The sequence below is a fragment of the Natator depressus genome, chromosome 8, assembly GCF_965152275.1.
Source record: "Natator depressus isolate rNatDep1 chromosome 8, rNatDep2.hap1, whole genome shotgun sequence".
NCBI classification, from domain to species: Eukaryota; Metazoa; Chordata; order Testudines; family Cheloniidae; genus Natator; species Natator depressus.
The window spans coordinates 50,722,017-50,742,910 of NC_134241.1; the positions used below are offsets into that span (position 1 = coordinate 50,722,017).

At 40.8% G+C, this 20,894-nt stretch overlaps 1 protein-coding gene across 5 annotated transcripts in view; it reads left to right on the plus strand.

Annotated features, from left to right (window-relative positions):
• RASAL2 (RAS protein activator like 2) overlaps window positions 1-20,894 on the plus strand; it is a 274,448-nt gene that overhangs the window by 163,140 nt on the left and 90,414 nt on the right. The window contains exon 1 of one of the 5 annotated variants that reach the window (XM_074961016.1): window positions 4,222-4,249. The exons of the other annotated variants lie outside the window; for them this stretch is intronic. Within the exon in view, the coding sequence (XP_074817117.1) occupies window positions 4,237-4,249 (13 nt within the window). The 5' untranslated portion in view covers window positions 4,222-4,236. Of the gene's footprint in view, window positions 1-4,221; window positions 4,250-20,894 lie in introns of those variants that run through there. 5 annotated transcript variants of the gene reach the window in all.

Genomic DNA, 20,894 nt, shown 5'->3' on the forward strand with positions numbered 1-20,894 from the left:
TTGACAACTGCCCAAGGAAATGCACCAGTAAGCAAATGCTGCACCTCCTGACATGACACGTTGTTTTTCACAGTATATTTTAAAAAGTAGAAGATCGCTTAGTCCATTAAAAATATACCAGATGCCTACTAGTCAGAGATATATATTAAAGAAGAGCTTGTGTGCTCCACTAGAAAAACTGATAGGCAACACCCTGATGTTAAACCTAGTCTTCCTGCTACCATAGGCTCCTGGGAAGGGGGAGAGAGCTGGACTTACTGCCAGGACTTACGATCATATTTGAGACTTCATTTTTCATATATCTCTGGCTAGTAGGTGGGTGTTAAATTTGAAGCTCCAAGCCCTCTAGCTGTTGGAGAAGAGGAAGATCTTTTTAAATTTCTTCTCCCCTATCTGGAGTCTTCTGAAGGCTGCACGTGAGAAGGGTTTCTGCTACTCCTCTACCCTTCTCCCTGTGCCTTCTGAATGCTGTGATGGGAGGCGGTCTCTGTTGCACTCTCCCTGCGTTGTTCCCCTGTGAATAGCTCCAGTGCCTTTTCTGTGCTGCTGCTGCTCATGGCTCTCAAGCAACACAAAATTGACAGTTCTTGACAATTTCATTTGCTGCCTTCATGGTTCTGAATAGAAGCTATGAAACTGTCCACAGTGTTAGTGAGGTCACTGCCACTGATTTGGGAAAGCTCTGAGCAGCAGCAGAGGCACTGAAGCTGTTAGTGTGTGAACCTAGGCAGACAACCCTCTGTTCAAATTTGGAACGTTATTTTCACAATCCTAAAGAGTACAACTTTAACTGAATCCATTGAAAGCCTATATTCTCCAGAAATTGTTAGTGCTCCCAAAGTTGCTAAGGAACGCTGGCTGCCGGTGAGTGGAAAAGTGGATTTCTCAAGCCCTGTCATAGAAAGAGAAATCAGAATTCTTTGAAACAGAAGGGGTCACTTTCAATGACTGGCTTTAGCAATAGCTGTGATAGAAAAATGAGTGGAAGCACTAAAGCGATAGCAGATGGGCTGGTAGCACTTAAATGCCTATTTTTGGATGCCTCTTTTTTCTGAGTGTGCCTGCATCCAAGAACAGCGTTAAATAAAGTGCATCTTTAAGGGAAGTTTGGGGGCAATTCAAGGCACTGTCCTGCAGAAGGCTAGGTTGGTGCATAATGATGTCAGGTTTTTTCCTCCACATTTTAGAGGTCCCAACATTCTCTGGGAGAAGGGGCATAATGGGAATTTCAACAAAAAGGCAAAACCCAATGCCATAGTTCAAATTCACATAGGTTACACCATCAATCACTGGGTTGTTTTGTGTAAATGTCAGATACCTTCATGATCCTTGGATGAGAGCGAGCTTGTTACAAGGACTTTGCAGATTGCATTTCAAGTTCCTGCAAAAGACTGCTTGGATACCACATTTGCTCCCTCTTCCCCTAAGCACTCTCCCTGCTTGTACATCAGCCACCACTTATGGTTCCTTTCCTGCTCTGCCTGATATCAGCCTTGAGAAGGCTTTTAGATTATGGCACAATGGGAGAAGGCTGTCAATCTATTAAATATCTTAAAGTTAAATAGAAAAGAAATCTGTTTGAGACAGCGCTTAGCAATTTCACTGTGGATGTTTAAAGAAATATTTTGACTTGTATAGGGAACTTAATATACTGTGCTTCTCCAGTCTTTGAAACAAGATTTACTCTTCTTTTTTATATTTGGCTTAAATTCAATCTTAGTAGTATACTTTATTCTTTCCATTTTCTCTCACTGGAATTGGGTAGAATTTTAGAACACTCCAAGTAGCTGTGTATAGTTTGACATTTTTTAATCCCTCCTCCAGTCCAGCCATCCTCACTACATACTTCGGGGTCTTTAAGTAGAATCAGACAGTTCCTTTGGCATTTCAAGAATCTAAATTTCTTCATGGCAAGTATAGCAGTATCATGGCTGATAAAGCCCGTTCTCTGACAACTCATCAGATCCCTAGAAAACACTTCCATTTACGAAACAGCCAACACATGGTCTCAGGGGTATTAACCAATTTTCACAACTGGAATTGGAGTGTAAGCCCTCTGTTTCTAACCAGGCTGAGATGGAGGATTCCTGAATGATGTAAAGCAAGAATTGGAAATGTAACTGGATGAGACCTTAAAAACCAATGTCCTGTCTACATAAATACTAAAATTCTGATGGCTTTTTAAAGAAGAACATGGATTTATCCCAGTGCTCTAGGCTTTATTGTTCCCTTCTTGCTTTTGTACAATGTTGTATGCACCAGTTGTTGTCTGCTGCTCTCCACCCCAGACATAGCTGCATTCCTTTCATGCTGAAGATACAGTTTGTAAAGTGTTTTTGGATCCTTCAACATAAAACGTGCTATGTCATTATCAAACTGTTCATTTCAATGTGGACAAGTGTGGAGGGAGAGAGAGAGAGAGGGAGATTACTGTTAGTTGACAAATTGCTTTTCTAAGGAATCCTATTAAACTGAGATTGTCCTGTCCTTCCACTTCCCCAGTAGTTAAGTATTTCTAGAACCAGGTCAACTCAATCTCTGTATAGGTGGGCTTGTTTACTTTTTTTATACCATTGTTAGTGTTGTCGTTTTTTTTTTCTTTTTTAACCTAGGGGCCTGCACTAGCCTGAACTATGTACCTAGTTCTTGGTTTCTGTGTGTGGTAGTTGGCTTTAATTTTTTACTTAATTTTAAAGGTGGGGACAGTAGTATTTTTCATTTCACAACAGTTTGTCTGAGCACACCATCAGCACGTTTTTCTCCCAAGAACTATCCTGTGGCTTTCATACATATTTCTCATGTGAGCCTTAGCAGGGGGTGGGGTCATCAAAGCTTCTATTCCTACTGGGAAAAAATTGCCAGGGCGTGGGGGTTGTTGCATAAAAGGAGAAAGAACAGACGCTTATCTGAAACAGAAGTAACACGGAGAAAAGGAAGAGATATGTCACTAAGGAGAGAGGAATTAAAAAGGAAGAAGAGATCATGTTACAAACAAATGAACAAAACAGGAAAAACTTTGAACAAACTACAGAAGGTGGGAAAGAGCATGTGGTCTGTTTACTATCAGCTGTTCATTAAATGGTAGCAATAGGCTAAGCGATTTTGTGTTTCTCTCCTGTCTATTCTCTTCTGCTCTGGTGCCCAGACTGGCAGGTGGGATCTGCTGGGAATGAAACTGGATTTTTAAATTGATCAAACTTGACGTGCTGTCCTCAGCAGTGGCATTATAATGTGTTAAAGGTATCATGCCAGCAGCAGGGACTGGAATGTGTTTTTTCCCCTTGCTTTCTCTGCATGTTAAAGAGCAGCTTTCATTCTCTGTTCTAGGGTAATGCTGCTGTACCTAGAAATCAAACTCTCTGCAATTTTAAAATAAACAAAAAAGATAGCAAGGAGAGATCTTTTATTTCAAACTCCACTATTGCTCTTTCAAAAGCCAGAAATCACACCCTGAATAAAAAGCAATCCCAGTTCAGGCTCCAAGGAGATAAAATGTGCATTGTTTGTTTGAGGAAAATCGTCCGGGCTTGTTGGGAGTTGTATATTTTCCTGAGATGTAGAGGTAGTTGGAGGTAGTAGTATCTTTAAATATAAAACACAATTTTATGAGACTGACACGTAAAGTGGCAGCAGGTGAACTCTTTGCTCCCCTGGCTGATTTGGGATTGTACTTTCTTGGTGTCAATCTAGTTTTTAATAGTTTGGACATTTTGTGACAGCCTCTTAAGTCAGCACTTCTTAGTTTTTATATAATTGATTTTAGACTTATAGATTTTTGAGACAGCTGCTTGAAACCTGTGGCTTTCATTAGTTTAATACATCTGTTATTTAACAGCAGACCTCTTTCCGCCCCCTTCCCCCCCCTCCCCCTCCGGGCCCTGTGTGCTCATTGTCACTCTCACTCCACCCCCCCCACCCCCCCCGCATCCCCCATGGGACAGGAAAATGAATTGTCTAACCGTCCCTGGTAGATTATGTTAGCTGTTAACAGGGGAGACTGCACCTGCCCGAATGCTGCAAGAGAAGGAAAGCAAGTGAAGGGCAGCTATTGTTTAACTGAAGCCAAGGAATTGGTAGACGGGCTTGGGTTTGACTGGCTTTGGCTCTGGCTTTTCTGCATTCCAAACTGTCTGAGGCAGAGAAAATAGAGAGTGAGCGGGGAGTATGCACAGAGTGTTCTGACTTCTGGCTGTCATGCTGTCAGGATTATGGTAGAGGCACTAGGAGCATCACAGAATGCAGTTCACAGGTAAGATCCCTCATGATATTAACCACACAAGTCTGGAAACAGATCTCTGCTGTATTCCACTGAGGTTTGACTGGATGATAGGAGAATGTGTATTGTGTTAGAAATGTAACTATGAATGTAGTTAAGAACTGAAGCCTTGCTTTTCAGCCTTTCCTTGGTTCCTACTGTATACATACTTTTTGCATTACTTTATCAGTTTTGTACACAGCCGATATTTTCCCCAGAGATGTTCACATGTGTTTCGTCTGGCAGGATGAATGCACAAGGGAGAGGGCAACGTGGCTATCTTTCTGCTCACCAGGGCAGACACCAAGGGCAGTAATATCCCTCTGATACCCCATGTGGGAGAAGAGAAGTCAAGAACCAGGACATTTACATAACTAGTTTTAATGTTTAAAATAGTTGCTTGCTATGTGAATTCTTAGATTAACGGAAAAAAAACCCAACTCCTCTCTAAAAGCCCTTACGTAATGAGGATAACTCAGGAAGAGCAACCTTCCAAGGAAAATTAGATTTATGGATAAGGGCAAATGTGCCTTACTTTCTTTTTAAGAACACATTGAATGACATTCTTAATGTGCTAGTAGCATCTGGCATTATATGTTGGAGTCCGTATAAAATTTTGCAAACCTATCTTCCTGTTCACTCAGAAGAGATGATAAATCAAAGGTATTCAGGAAACCCCACAGGTGGTTCATACAAGCAAGAGGCTTTTTCAAAAGAGTAAATTTTCCTACTGCTGTTTTGCTTTTCTGGCAACCTGTGTTTTAAAATATATTGTCATAAGATAGTAAGCTGGAAGCCTTCAGATTTTGTGGTGGTCGATATTTTTAGACATATGCCACTGGCTACAAAAATTAGTAAGTATTGTATGAAGCCAAGCACTGAAATCTCGGAATTAAATTTTGACCACCTTGGAGTTGTCTTTTAACGCGTATTGATTAGAGAGCAGTCATTCAGTTATTTCCTGCTTAACCCCTTCACCAGAGACAGAACTACTAGTTTGCTCAGGCAAAATAACTTTGCATTGGGTCACCTTTAGCCAGTGTGAAGAAAAATATCCAGCAGCTGCTTGTGATTAGAGAATGAAAACATTCTACATTCATTTTTTCATATAGGTGTGGATTCCTTAAAACAAAACAAAACAAATCTCATAACCAGCTAACAGGGGAGGCTTACAGTAGATTTCATACTCCCTGCCTAGTTTCTTATGGATGATTACAGGAAGGTGGTTGAAAGGGGAATTTCCAGCCTTTTCTGAGGCCTTTTATCACATCAGTAACCCATTATTATAATTACAAGGAATAGGTTCAGTAGAGCGAGGAGCTCCAGAAGGTGGAGGCAGAGGACATTTGTATCCAGATGTTTTTTGTGGTCCCTAAGTTTAGCTGATGCTCTTTACATTTCTTTTGGAGCTCCCTGGGCAGGGGAGAAGCAGTACAATTCGATTGAAAGAACTGTTCAGGAAAGCTGCTGTCAAAATGATCTGCCTTTAAGTGCAGATGGCTCTTTACAGCATATGGGAAGGAGTTTGTTTTGTTATCTGGATACAAGAGAAAGAAGGGCTGTCCTGTTGCAATGAGGCTTGACCTGCTCTCTCACATTTTCTAGTACCACAGTAGCTCTTACTATAGGACAACATGCGAGTGCATGAGTTAGAATTTTAATAGCACCATAGCCTTGTGCCAAAGTGCAGAAAACAAAAAGTATTACAATAAAACTTAAAGCCAAAATTATAAAATATTAAAATACTTAAGTACAGATTTAAAAAGACATACTCCCGTAATCCACGTATGATCACCATGCTACTTGCCTTTTCCTTATTTTAGAAACTAACCAAGCAAATAGGGCAACTGCTTGGATTACAGATACACTGTCAGCTCGTAGCAAACATTCTGTTTTCTGAGAGGTCAAGAAAAAGGAATCTGGGACAAAAATATGGAAAGCCATTTTGACCTCAAATGGCAATACAAATGACTATGTAATAAATAATGGTGTAGATCTTCCACCTGCCCTAAACCAAATGGACAGAGGCGGTCATGTTTTTTGATGCCAGTTAATTGGCCTTCTAAGTAAGCTGTCTGCACGAATTGAAAACGGAGATCTGTAAAGGCCCTTCTAAGCATGTTATTACACAAACTGTCTAGTTGTCTGGCATTACCCATGAGTCATTTTAACAAGGAGGAACCAAAATGATGTATTTGAAGTAGAAACAACTGCCTTATCCAGTTGCTTATTAATATCCTCTATTCTCTACTTGACTAGGGATTTTACATTTTTAAACTTAAATCTAATAATTACCAATTTAAAAAACCTGGAGGATGCAAAGAATTTTGAATATATTCTAATCAAGGAAATTTGTGTGTGAAAGTCCTGCTGAGCTGCACCTCTAAGCACAACCTTGCAAACCCGTGAGTGCATACTATGAATATGGAGCCAAAATTTAATATTACAGTGTTGCATTTTGGACAGGGTGTTAAACTTTCACTTCAGCTAATTACGAGAGGATTTATTGCCATGCAGGAGGGCTGTGGCCTTCAATGTAATTATCTGGAAGGACGTTGTTCTTCTCGTACAGAGCCCAGGCAGGTTTTGCGAGGCACTCCAGCAAACGACGAGGAGTTGGCTAAGGGTGGCCTCCATTTCTCATGGTCACAGACAAAGCTGCAAAATCTAGGGCCAGGTCCACCTATAACTCCAGGCTCTCTGAATAATGAAACTGTAGAAGCAGTCTCTAGCTTTTGCTATTTGGGTTCTATACTTACCAGTTCCTCGAACTCTCCATCAGATGGGCATCGCAGCGTCTGCCATGGGTCATTTTACAATGAATATTGAATCAACATCATCTCAGCACAACAACCAAGTTAAGGATCTATTCGAGCTGTATCCTTTCCATACTGTTGTACAGCTGTGAAACATGGGCACTATGCTGTTCAGACTGGTCAAAGCTGGAGGCTTTCTACACAAAATGCCAACGTCGTATATGGGGCACAAAGTGGAATGACTTCATTTGTAATGCATATATTTATGGTCACTCCGGTCTACAGACGGTCAGGGCCATTGACCGCAGACGGCGTCTTATGCTTTTCGGACATGTCGCGAGAATGCCACAAGACATTCTGGCAAACGCTGTTCTCAGAGTAGCTTGTAACATTCAGGATAAAATTCCACCAACCAGGGGATGGAGGTGGCCCAGAGGCAGACTCCCTGTTACATGGGTTCATCAAGTCTGTTCCAATATTGGACACTCAGGCCATCAATTCCTTGCAGCTGCACAGGAATGGACCAAATGGAGAGCGATTGCTGCAGCCGACCATTTGGCTCAGCGTTGAAGAAGAAGAATTTTGGACAGAATAGAATTCATACCTGTTTTGCATCACTTCTAGTCCTTTGAGATCATTCCATTCCTACAATTCTGCTCCATAGAAGATTCGAGTGCATACCGTAGCCTCAAACACTCAAGGGCTGGTGCAGTTAAGTTGCCCACATGAGTCCAGATAAAATGTAACACCTTTTGCATTGAATCCGAGTCCTTCTCTTTTGTACCTGAATATGCTTATCCCACAAACCATTTTGTGCGAATCAGATACCCAGGTAGTGGAAAGAGCTAACTTGTTGCATATATTGCCCATCAATCCTCTAGTTATGCAATCTCTGTCTCCGACTAAAGACAGTTACATTAGTTTTGGAATAACTTATTGAAAGGCCTCCCCTTTGACAGTATAAACCAAAAGCATGTAATAAACGCTTCAGTCCCAAAGATGTTTGTGACAGTAGAAACATATCCTCTGCACATAAGAAGACAGACTTAGGGTGGTTCATGATTTTAGGGGGAAAATATTGATCCCCTTTTAATGCAAAAGCAACATCATTAATATAAAGGCTAAAAGATAGCCCTGTTGAACTCCTTTTGTAATTGAGATAGAATCAGTTAGTTGAGGAAAGGTCTAAGTACCACCACTAGGAGCTACGATAATACAAATAATAAGTTTAAGCAAGGGCACTTCCAAAGTGACCAACCCTCCCGAGTAGAAATATGCAACTGTGTTGTGGTCAAGTGCATTTCATAAACAGACCATTTGCAAGTGGCCTTGAGAGAGAGCCCTGTCCCAGAGATCAGTTGGGAATGCATACAGCATGTTGTGTAGTTTTTGTTAGATACTGTACCTGAATTTTCTCAGAGCTTTAATCCTACATGAAAGGCTTTCTGTGATTTTTTAGCTTGCTCTCAAGGTCAATTATGTTATTAGATGCCATAAGCATTCCTTAATAGAGTTAATACTGAGAGGTTTGACACTGGGCCAATGTAGAAGGAGGACATAATGATCCCCTTATAATTTAATGTACTGTATACATGGGTCACTGCCTTCCACGAGGCAGAGAAAATGTGTGAAAAGTAAACAAACAAGTGGTGTATCTATAGCTTCTCCTTTCTTCCTGAGCCCTAGCACCTCCCAACATTAAAAGAGGGACAGATTCACTGTTTGCATTTTATAGATCAAGTCAGTAGCCAATAGTGCTGAAATTGTTTAAAAACATGGGGCATGTAGTTGCACAAAGCAGGATTTGGGCTTTGTCTTTGGTTGGGGTTTTTTTGGAAAATTTTGCCAGTTAGGATTGTATCGTATGAATGATTGGCCCGTTTGGTTACATAGTTGGTCCGTTCTCCTACCCACTAACTACTCTCTGTATCTTTTGTTGGGAGGTCAAAGGACAATCAGTGCTTTAAAAAGCTTGCTTTTTAGGTAACTAATGTCAGCTACCAACTGTTGTGGTCAGTCTGAGTGGTGATTCTTTGCCTAGCTTAACAGTACTGCTTCTTACTCGGTCAATGGAGTTGTTTGTTGTGACACACAGTATTTTCCTGATGTGGACACCTGCTCAGCAGAAAGTGAAACAAATCCACAAACCTATTCACTTCACTTGGGTCTCCAAGCAACCATCATAATGCTGCCAGGCATTCAAAATATGAGTCAGGCCCTTAAAAATCATGAGGCTATTTTAAAATATTACATTTTGATTCTTTTAACTAGTCTTCTGGTTTCTGTGTCATTCGGTTGATCTTAAGTCAAGTTTTCAAGCTTTCCTCCACCACAGTGAGGGCTCTGAATGAAAACTGATTTTCTATCCATGTTCACTTGATTCTAGGAGCTGAAGCTTCAAGAAAACACCAAGAATCGCAATAGTCACAATAATATTGAGAGTTGACAACACTACTGATCAGAACGTGACATTTTTCAGTCAGTTCTAGTATGTTTAAAGTGACTAGGAGTCTCTTAAAACAAAGCACCAAAAATAGTCTTCTGCCCTACACAAGCTTTTGCAGAATTTATCCTCCCAGAGCCTTGTTCTAGTGTATTTTGGGCTCCCCATAAAACATGGGATGGATTCTCCAGGGGAAGTCCCTTTGATTTTTCCGAAATCTCAGTCAGGAGGACTTTGTGAAGTGTATCTACAGGACACTACACCAATCTGCACAGGGATTAAAGTAAGATCTACAAAACAGACATTAGATCTGTAATTTAGTATGGCTCTGGATGCTGAGGAAGAAACCGGAGCAGATCTTGAATACAAAGTAAATGGAAATATTAAGTTCGATGGTTGGAATTACAAGGATGGATCATGTTTGTAACACAAATTAGGGAAAGTATGGAGGGGTGGTACCAATTACTGAACAGCTCAGAGAATCCAGACTTCGATGGTTTGGGCGTGTGAATAGAAGACTGGACTGAAACAGCATGTTAAACCTAGAAGTGGAGGTTAAGAGAGGGGTTGGAAGCACCAAAATCGGATGGATGGATGTCATGCAAAACTATTTGATTTGCTGTGGAGAATTGCTTCAAGACCAACTGGAATGAAGAAGGGGAACTCGAAGAGCTGACTCCAGACAGATGGGATTAAGGCTAGAAGAAATAATAGTATTAAAAACAAATGATCGGTGCATTAAATTTCCTGAATGGGACATTAATGCAAGGAAAGTGTCTTGAGCCTTGTTAATTACCTCAGTTCTGCCTCTGTTCATGTTCATACCTTGCAAATCTTTATATGTATGCAAGAATATGAGAGGGAAAGGGGGAAATGTGATTCATGAACAAGGATGGATGGAGGGAGAATCATAGGACTGGAAGGGACCTTGAGAGGTCATCTAGTGCAGTCCCCTGCACTCATGGCAGGACTAACTAATATCTAGACCATCCCTGACAGGTATTTGTCTAACCTGCTCTTAAAAATCTCCAATGATGGAGATTCCGCAACCTCCTAGGCAATTTATTCCAGTGCTTAACCACCCTGACAGGAAGTTTTTCCTAATGTCCAACCTAAACTTTCCTTGCTGCAATTTAAGCCCATTGCTGCTTCTTGTCCTATCCTCAGAGGTTAAGAACAACAATTATTCTCCCTCCTCCTTGTAACAACCTTTTCTGTATTTGAAAACTGTTATCATGTCCCCTCTGTCTTCTCTTTCCCAGACTAAATAAACCAAATTTTTTCAATCTTCCCTCATAGGTCATGTTTTCTAGACCTTTAATCATTTTTGTTGCTCTTCTCTGGACTTATTCCAATTTGTCCACATCTTTCCTGAAATGTGGCACTCAGAACTGGACACAATACTCCAGTTAAGGCCTAATCAGTGCAGAGTAGATTGGAAGAATTACTTCTCGTGTCTTGCTTACAATACTCCTATTAATACATCCCAGAATGTTTGCTTTTTTTGCAACAGTGTTACATTGTTGACTCATATTTAGCTTGTGGTCCACTGTGATCCCCAGATCCCTTTCTGCGGTACTCCTTCCTACGCAGTCATTTCCAATTTTGTACGTGTGTAGCTGATTGTTCTTTCCTAAGTGGAGTACTTTGCATTTGTCCTTATTGAATTTCATCCTATTTACTTCAGACCATTTCTCCAATTTGTCCAGATCATTTGGAATTATAGTCTTATCCTCCAAAGCACTTGCAACCCCTCCCAGCTTGGTATTGTCTGCAAACTTTATAAGTGTACTCTCTATGCCATTATCTAAATCATTGATGAAGATATTGAACAGAAGCAGACCCAGAACTGATCCTTTCGGGACCCCACTCATTATGCCCTTCCAGCATGACTGTGAACCACTGATAACTACTCTCCGGAAATGGTTTTCCAACCAGTTATGCACCCACCTTATAATACCTCCATCTAGGTTGCATTTCCCTAGTTTGTTTATGAGAAGGTCATGGGAGACCATATCAAAAGCTTTACTAAAGTCAAGGTATACCATGTCTACCCCTTCCCCCCCATCCAGAACGTGTTACCCTGTCAAAGAAAGCTATCAGGTTGGTTTGAAACACTTTTTGTTCTTGACAAATCCATGCTGACTGTTACTTATCACCTTATTATCTTCTAGATGTTTGCAAATTGATTGCTTTCTTATTTGCTCCATTATCTTTCCGGGTACTGAAGTTAAGGTGACTGATCTGTAATTTCCCGGTTTGTCCTTATTTCCCTTTTTATAGATTGGCACTATATTTGCCCCTTTCCCAGTCTTCTGGAATCTCTCCCGTCTTCCATGAATTTTCAAAGATAATTGCTAATGACTCAGATATCTCCTCAGTCATCTCCTTGAGTATTCTAAGGTGCATTTCATCAGGCCCTGGTGACTTGAAGACATCTAACTTGTTTAAATCATTTTTAACTTGTTCTTTCCCTATTTTAGCCTCTGATCCTACCTCATTTTAACTGGCATTCACTATGTTAGACGTCCATTCACCACCAACCTTCTTGGTGAAAACTGAAACAAAGAAGTCATTAAGCACCTCTGCCATTTCTACATTTTCTCTTATTGTTTCCCCCTCCTCATTGAGTAACGGGCCTACCCTGTCCTTGGTCTTCCTCTTGCTTCTAATGTATTTGTAGAACGTTTTCTTGTTACCCTTTTATGTCTAGCTATTTTGATCTCATTTTGTGCCTTGGCCTTTCTAATTTTGTCCCTACATACTTGGGTTTGTCCCTACGTACTTGTTTATATTCATCCTTTGTAATTTGACCTAGTTTCTACTTTTTGTAGGATTCTTTTTTGAGTTTCAGATCATTGAAGATCTCCTGGTTAAGCTAGGCTGGTCTCTTGCCATACTTCCTATCTTTCCTACACAGTGGGATAGTTTGCTCTTGTGCCCTTAATAATGTCTCTGAAAAACTGCCAACTGTCTTCAGTTGCTTTTCCCCTTAGACTAGAATCATTTTGTGGACAAGGTCACTCATCACGATTTTTTCCTGGAAAGTCCTTGCTACGTGACTAGAGGTCTTAAATTACCATTGTATAGGTCACTACGCATTAGTCTAGAAGAAGCTTTTGAGGGTAATTTTCTGGTTTGATTTCTGTGCTGCAGGAAGTTGATGATGCAATCTGTTGTGAATCGGTCATCTTTATGACTGGGCCAATCGCATTACAGCAGAGGAGACGATTAGCTCACAGCTGATGTTGGCAAACCTGTAGTTGGTTAACATCTGAAGGGAGCAGGCAGGGACATCAGAGGTGGAGCAGGGTTTGAGATTGACACAACATGCCAAACCCTGTTCTGTTAGAGAATCCTAGGCATTTATCTTGTTCTGAATAAAGCTAGCAAGATAAACTTGTTGTGGGGGTATTATATAAAGCCAGTGTTAGGTAGTTCTCAGGCTTGCTTGAAATGGGTGAGGTGCTCACAGGGTAAAATTTTTTAAATTGTGAGATAATACTGAAGAGGCAAAGTTTGGTGGTGGTCCTGGGTGATGTGACTGATAATTCTTAAAATGTAGTACGATTCAGCATAGAACCCTTTAGAGTATGGAATGTGACTTCTTTTTAAGTCAACCAGAATTCCACATATAACAACAGGAAATGGTTCGCTGTGTGCCTTTAAGCTATAACGGGTGCTGTGTGGATGCTATCCTTGTTACACTGAGATGGGCATACTGGATGATTAGAAATCATATTAAAGTCTCTGTCCACCAAGTTATTAATTTTTTTCAAAACTGTGGACCTTTCTGGGATCACTAAGCAATTTACCTGAAGGTTTCATGAGAGGAGGAGAAATAGGGAAAGGTGCAATGAGTGAGTGGTCTTTTGAAATGAACTGGATTCTTTTTGGAAAATCTCAGGGCTCTGCACTATGACTAGGTGCCTGTTAGAGCATTGTGGTATCAAAAAGAAGTTTGTGCAGTAACCCAGTGGTGACAGGAACAATGGAGAGTGGCAGGGATGTCTAGTCAGTGGGGAGCACTATTTTATAAAGGGTCATGGCACCTCCATCAGATTTGAAACACTTCATTAGTAGGATTATACTAGGCCCTAAAGGCCCCGACCAAGATTGGGGTCACATTGTGCTAGGCGTTGTGCAGACTTATAATGTGACAGTGTCCCTGTCCCACAGAGAATTTATAATTTAAATAGACAAAACAGTCAAAGGGAGGGAGGGGGAATAGAGAGGTGAAATTATGTGCCCAAACTTACACTAGAGCCAGTAGAAACCGCCCTGGACAAAGGAAGTATTCAGACAAAGTTGGCTTAGTTGTTAAATTTAAATTATTTTTCTGAATCTGGGTAAGGTGAGCCCGCATTTACACTAAGTTCTCTGAAACGTTTTTATGCTGCAGAATAGGAAGGAAGGTTTTTCAACTTCTATATATGTGATCGTATTAAATGGGAGAAATAGCTTGCAGCACCAGTAGGAACTTGGAGATGAACTCCAGTGCGAGCTGTCCTTCCTTCAGAAACCTTGCTCTGATTGTTTTCTCCTTTGACAGTTCACAGTAAGTAAGCAGCTTCCACTGCTGGGGATCAAGCAGATGTCCTCAAGGACCAGAATAACTTGTCAGATTGCCTACTCCAGTGTACTGTACAAATTCCCCAATGATTACATAGCGGTCTGGAAATAATTAGACTTTATTTTCTATGTTTATCATTACAATATGATGTCCAATAAATTAACTGTTAGTCTTTCCTAAGTGGCTGAGACATTTTTAAACAAAGTGGGCCAAGGAACTTCTAAAGAAATCAGTGTCTGCTCTTCCCCCACCCCCAACAGGAAAAAAAAAAACCCTTTAAAAACCAATTTGAATGGCTAAAAAGTGAAAGCATTTTAGGATGATATAGATCAGTGTTTCTATATCTTAGCATTCAAGAGTATTCTCATGTGCCCCTGCAGGTGCTTCAACCACTTGGCTTCTCTTACACATTCTCTGCACACAGTGATCCCTTCACACAGCTAACTGTGGCAGTCATTGCCACTAAAGTTAGTTGTAGTTGAGCCACCCCTACTAGGAAAGCTAGATTGACTATCATGGTGTATGTCTACGCTGCAAAACCTGCTGCAGTGAGTCTCAGAGCCTGGGTCAACTGACTCGGGCTCACACTACAGGGCTAAAAATAGCAGTGTAGATGTTCCCACTCAGGTTGGAGCTCAGGCTCTGAAACTCACCTCCCTTCCCAGGCTTCAGAGCCCGAGCTCCAGCCTGAGCAAAAACATCTGTTTTTAGCTCGATAGCACAAACCTGAGTCGGTTGACCCAGGCCCTGCTGTTTTTACCTCGATAGCACAAGCCTGAGTCGGTTGACCCAGGCCCTGAGACTTGCTGCCATGATATGTTTCTCCCCCGACTCCAGACAGATGTATCCTCAGTCACTAGCAGGGAGAGGGGGTTGTTCTGTTTTATATGATAGCTTGCATTTGCCTTACAATCTCCTTAAACTAGAAAGGTGGCAGTTGTCGTCAGTTAGTGACGTTAATGCAAAGAGAAGCTTGACATTAGGGGATTATTACTTACAGGGAGCAAAAACTAATTCCTTCCGATCATACCACACGACAGCAAGTAGATATATGCCAATAGAAATGTATTTTAATATGAAGTGAATGGAGCGACGTTGCTTGGATTCAGAGTAGCAGCCGTGTTAATCTGTATTCGCAAAAAGAAAAGGAGTACTAGTGGCACCTTAGAGACTAACAAATTTATTTGAGCATAAGCTTTCGTGAGCTACAGGTCACTCTGAATGCATCCGATGAAGTGAGCTGTAGTTCACGAAAGCCTATGCTCAAATAAATTTGTTAGTCTCTAAGGTGCCACTAGTACTCCTTTTCTTGTTGCTTGGATTGAGGCTATGAAGCCGCTGGGTACATTCAGAACATTTTTTCTTAGAACACCTGGAGCGTTTTTTTGTTTTTATTAATTTTTGTCCTCATCATCCTTGGGCATGAGGGAAGAAGCTTCACCTTGTTTGATCATTGCGTCCCCTTGAAAGTTCACAGGCAGGAAAGTGTCTTTCTGCTGGAACCAACTGTAATTTTGCAAAGTTATCATTTGTGACACAAGCTGTTCGAGTTCTTCCCAGTGTCAGATTGAAAATAAGTTTTCCTCCTGCTTTCATACTGAAATAGCAAATTCTGTCTTGATTTAAGCAGCTTGCAACTCTAGTCTGTGGAGAATTTGGCCCTAAAGTTCAGTGTTAATCTTTTTCAGATTGGAGGGCGGGAACTGGTTTTCTCATTTTTGGTCCCAGTGTTACAAAAGTCAGTTTTTCAGCAGAGTGTCCCTGGAAGCCTTATTTTTAACCAAAAATGTATCTGCTTTTAAGCACAGTTTCAAAATACTATTCTGAGGAAGAGTTTTCTTTTCAATCTGTATGCAGTGTGCATGGAAGGGTTTTTTTCAGATCACTCCTCATGATTCTTCAAGGGTTTGCTACTTCATTTGAGCAGCCAATGTTTTTGATTAGGGGGATCAATGGGAAGTTTAACAAAGGAAACAATATGGAACACCCAATTTGTAAACACATGCTTGGAACAAAAGGGTAACTGTTAGTGAATGATGGCTCATATTTTGAGAAATTCTGGTGGAGGGGGCCAGAGTACGCAAAGCTTGCATGTGGTAGCAGTGAGCCGAGCAGAGTGGCTGCAAGTGTTACCGCAGAGAATGTAGCCTGAAAGATTCATCTTGAGCCACAATACTAGCCACATTTCTACCTGTATATAATAATGAATGCTGTGGAATAGAGAGGGGAATCACTTTCTGCAGAAGTGTGTGTGCCCCAGAGTGGAGTTCTTGCCTTCCTGGGTTAGGAAGCAGTTAGGTATATATTTTAATAACCAAAAGTAAAACAAATATTCTTAAATACACAAAAAAAGAAATCCTTCTACTAGACTGGTTTAGTCGTGTTAGTCTGTATTCACAAAAAGAAAAGGAGTACTTGTGGCACCTTAGAGACTAACCAATTTATTTGAGCATAAGCTTTCGTGAGCTACAGCTCACTTCATCGGATGCATACTGTGGAAAATACAGAAGAAGATGTTTTTATACACACAGACCATGAAAAAATGGGTGTTTATCACTACAAAAGGTTTTCTCTCCCCCCACCCCACTCTCCTGCTGGTAATAGCTTATCTAAAGTGATCACTCTCCTTACAATGTGTATGATAATCAAGGTGGGCCATTTCCAGCCATTTGTGAAGTGTATCTACAGGACACTACACCAATCTGCACAGGGATTAAAGTAAGATCTACAAAACAGACATTAGATCTGTAATTTAGTATGGCTCTGGATGCTGAGGAAGAAACCGGAGCAGATCTTGAATACAAAGTAAATGGAAATATTAAGTTCGATGGTTGGAATTACAAGGATGGATCATGTTTGTAACACAAATTAGGGAAAGTATGGAGGGGTGGTACCAATTATTGAACAGCTCAGAGAATCCAGACTTCGATGGTTTGGGCATGTGAATAGAAGACTGGACTGAAACAGCATGTTAAACCTAGAAGTGGAGGTTAAGAGAGGGGTTGGAAGCACCAAAATTGGATGGATGGATGGATGTCATGCAAAACTATTTGATTTGCTGTGGAGAATTGCTTCAAGACCAACTGGAATGAAGAAGGCGGACTCAAAGAGCTGACTCCAGACAGATGGGACTAAGGCTAGAAGAAATAATAGTATTAAACAAAAACAAATGATTGGTGCATTAAATTTCCTGAATGGGACATTAATGCAAGGAAAGTGTCTTGAGCCTTGATAATTACCTCAGTTCTGCCTCTGTTCATGTTCATACCTTGCAAATCTTTATATGTATGCAAGAATATGAGAGGGAAAGGGGGAAATGTGATTCATGAACAAGGATGGATGGAGGGAGAATCATAGGACTGGAAGGGACCTTGAGAGGTCATCTAGTGCAGTCCCCTGCACTCATGGCAGGACTAACTAATATCTAGCCCATCCCTGACAGGTATTTGTCTAACCTGCTCTTAAAAATCTCCAATGATGGAGATTCCACAACCTCCTAAACAATTTATTCCAGTGCTTAACCACCCTGACAGGAAGTTTTTCCTAATGTCCAACCTAAACTTTCCTTGCTGCAATTTAAGCCCATTGCTGCTTCTTGTCCTATCCTCAGAGGTTAAGAACAACAATTATTCTCCCTCCTCCTTGTAACAACCTTTTCTGTATTTGAAAACTGTTATCATGTCCCCTCTGTCTTCTCTTTCCCAGACTAAATAAACCAAATTTTTTCAATCTTCCCTCATAGGTCATGTTTTCTAGACCTTTAATCATTTTTGTTGCTCTTCTCTGGACTTATTCCAATTTGTCCACATCTTTCCTGAAATGTGGCACTCAGAACTGGACACAATACTCCAGTTAAGGCCTAATCAGTGCAGAGTAGATTGGAAGAATTACTTCTCGTGTCTTGCTTACAATACTCCTATTATTGCAGAGTGGCTGCAAGTGTCAACCCAGTTACCACATGTACAAATCCCCCCCCCCCCCCCCCCCCCCCCCGCCAACCCACTCTCCTGTTGGTAATAGCTTATCTAAAGTGATCACTCTCCTTACAATGTGTATGATAATTTGTGCTGGAAATGGCCCACCTTGATTATCATACACATTGTAAGGAGAGTGATCACTTTAGATAAGCTATTACCAGCAGGAGAGTGGGGTGGGGGGAGAGAAAACCTTTTGTAGTGATAAACACCCATTTTTTCATGGTCTGTGTGTATAAAAACATCTTCTTCTTTATTTTCCACAGTATGCATCCGATGAAGTGAACTGTAGCTCACGAAAGCTTATGCTCAAACAAATTGGTTAGTCTCTAAGGTGCCACAAGTACTCCTTTTCTTTCTACTAGTCTGTTTCGTAGACATTAGACAACTTTAAAAAAAAGTTATGTGAAGGTATTTTTATCATCTTGTTAAAAGCGGTTATATGATGGTGACATGCTGGTCTTAAAATAGAACAATTTGTGTACTAATGAAATATGATGCAATATGTTTCTAACAAGATATATTTTTCTAGTATTGCACAAACTTTAAAGGGTTTATTAAGCCAATATGGGTAGGTCAGTGCAGGTCCATTACATTACAAGTGAAGTGAATGTGGCCGAAGATCAGAATGTACTGGATATTTGTCTTCATCCCATTGCAGTATATTAGCACAGTTGGCAGTCTCTGCTCAGCGAAGGCCCAGACTAACCCAAATTCACCATCTCAAGGTGATGGTGCATTGTTGGAGCTGTACCAGGGAAATCTGAAGGGCAATTGCTGCACTGTGACTATAATCTTAGGGGGTAAACATTCAGTTAACAAGCAAAATCAGTTTACTAGTATAATTTAATCCAATCTGCCAACCTGTGGAAATTCTCTGTAGTTTCTAGGCATGCTGTATCTAGTCTAAAGTTCCCTTTCAGCTGCTCAGCTGTCTGCCTTTAGCTGTATCAGAATCGTTTAAGGGAATAGGCTACTGAAGTGATAGACAATCACAAGGCATTTTTTTATTATTTAAGAAACATTGCGTGCTGTCAGTCAGAGATGTAAAGTGGCCTCTTGTTTATTTTAATAAACAATAAAAGACCTCAGGGCTAATGGCCAAATCTGTCTTCATTTTGGGGTCTATCACTCCTTTCCTCCTCCTGTTTGCCTTTACAAGCTGTCAGTACGGGCAGTTCCCATTGAAACCAGTGTTTCCTGCTGCTCTCATCACAATCAGTTAGGGAATTGGGTTTTCTTCTTTTCACATGAGTGAGTGATCACTTGTTCAGTGTTTCTGATATCCATCAGCCTTGGGATGGTGGCTGTGTTCGGGAAACTAGGGAGCCTCTCGCTGTGGCAAAATATATTGTTGCAGCAACACCGTATTGCATAGAGGTTGTCATCTTGCAGTGGGCTGAGAATTGCTGAAATAGACTACTATGGATCATTGTCTGAATTAAAATATTAATATCTTCAGAAAGCATTCTGAAAATAAACAACTAGAATATGACTGGGCATGTTTGTATCTTGCCATTAAGAGTTTTGCCTTATTAGCTTGCTGTAGAATGGGTTGGTTTAAAGAAGGAATCTGATTGTTCAATCAGGCGTAGCTGAAAAAAGGGGTTTGGCCCTGTACTTTGTCATACATTTATTTGCTTCAGTATTGTGAGGAAACATGAGGCTAGCTTGAGGCAAGTCTCTCTCCCTGGTATAAATTTACATAACTATAGGATACTTACTAAAGGTTAGTCTGTGCAGCAATTTGTCTTGTCAGGATGTTATGATATGACTGGGAGACTATCGTTTCATGAAATGGTATTTAATCTCTCGTGTGTGTGTAAATGAGGCTGAACTGTGTGTTTATCCATGTTATGCTACAGTGTTTAATTCCTTCAACATGATTCCACAAGGCGTGCATGCACGCGCGCACACACACACACACAACTGTTTTTTCCCATCTTTATGTTATAGCATGGTCAGAAGGCTATTACATTAGAACACAATTTCTCAACACAATAAGAGTTCCTTTATAGATGGGCAATTAGAATGATTTGAGTGTGGAAGTTTGAGATTGTTAGCTGGCTGTGGAGACTTTTGCTTCTATAACTGGTCTGTTTAGATATCTTGGAAAAATAAATATTTCATTTCGGACAGGTCACTTGTTCAAATCTGGAGAAGGGCTGTCTTGATGGAAAGTCATTGCTGTTTGATGGCATTTTGCCCCCTGCAAAATGACTTAATGAACTTTTCCTATGACCTGATGGACAAATGAGGCAGGGCACAGGAGCAGGAATTGCTGGTTGTGCCACTGACTAGTGGTGTGACCCCTGAGCAAGTAATTTCATCTCTTTCCCTGCCCTCCCTCCCCATGTCTTTTTGGATTTTAAGTTTTTCTGAGCAGAAATCGTTAAAAAAGGGATAGAGAATAAGACGGAGAGTATCTTCTTGCCCTTATGTAAATCAATGGTACACCCACATCTTGAATACTGCATACAGATGTGATCCCCTCATCTCAAAAAAGATATACTGGCATTAGAAAAGATTCAGACAAGGGCAACTAAAATGATTAGGGGTTTGGAACGGGTCCCATATGAGGAGAGATTAGAGGCTAGGACTTTTCAGCTTGGAGAAGAGGAGACTAAGGGGGGATATGATAGAGATACACCTCTACCCCGATACAATGCGGTCCTCGAGAGCCAAAAAATCTTACCACATTATAGGTGAAACCGTGTTATATCTGGGTAGAGGGATTAGAGTGTACAAAGAAATAATGTGCTTTGTAATTTTACTAGGAAAGATATTTTTATTCCTTTAGGATAAAAATGTTTGTAAACTTGCGAACTAAATCATTTTTGTTAGTAGGGGCAGAGGGTCTTCGGCGGGGTCACGGGAGGGAGGCAGGAGCTGA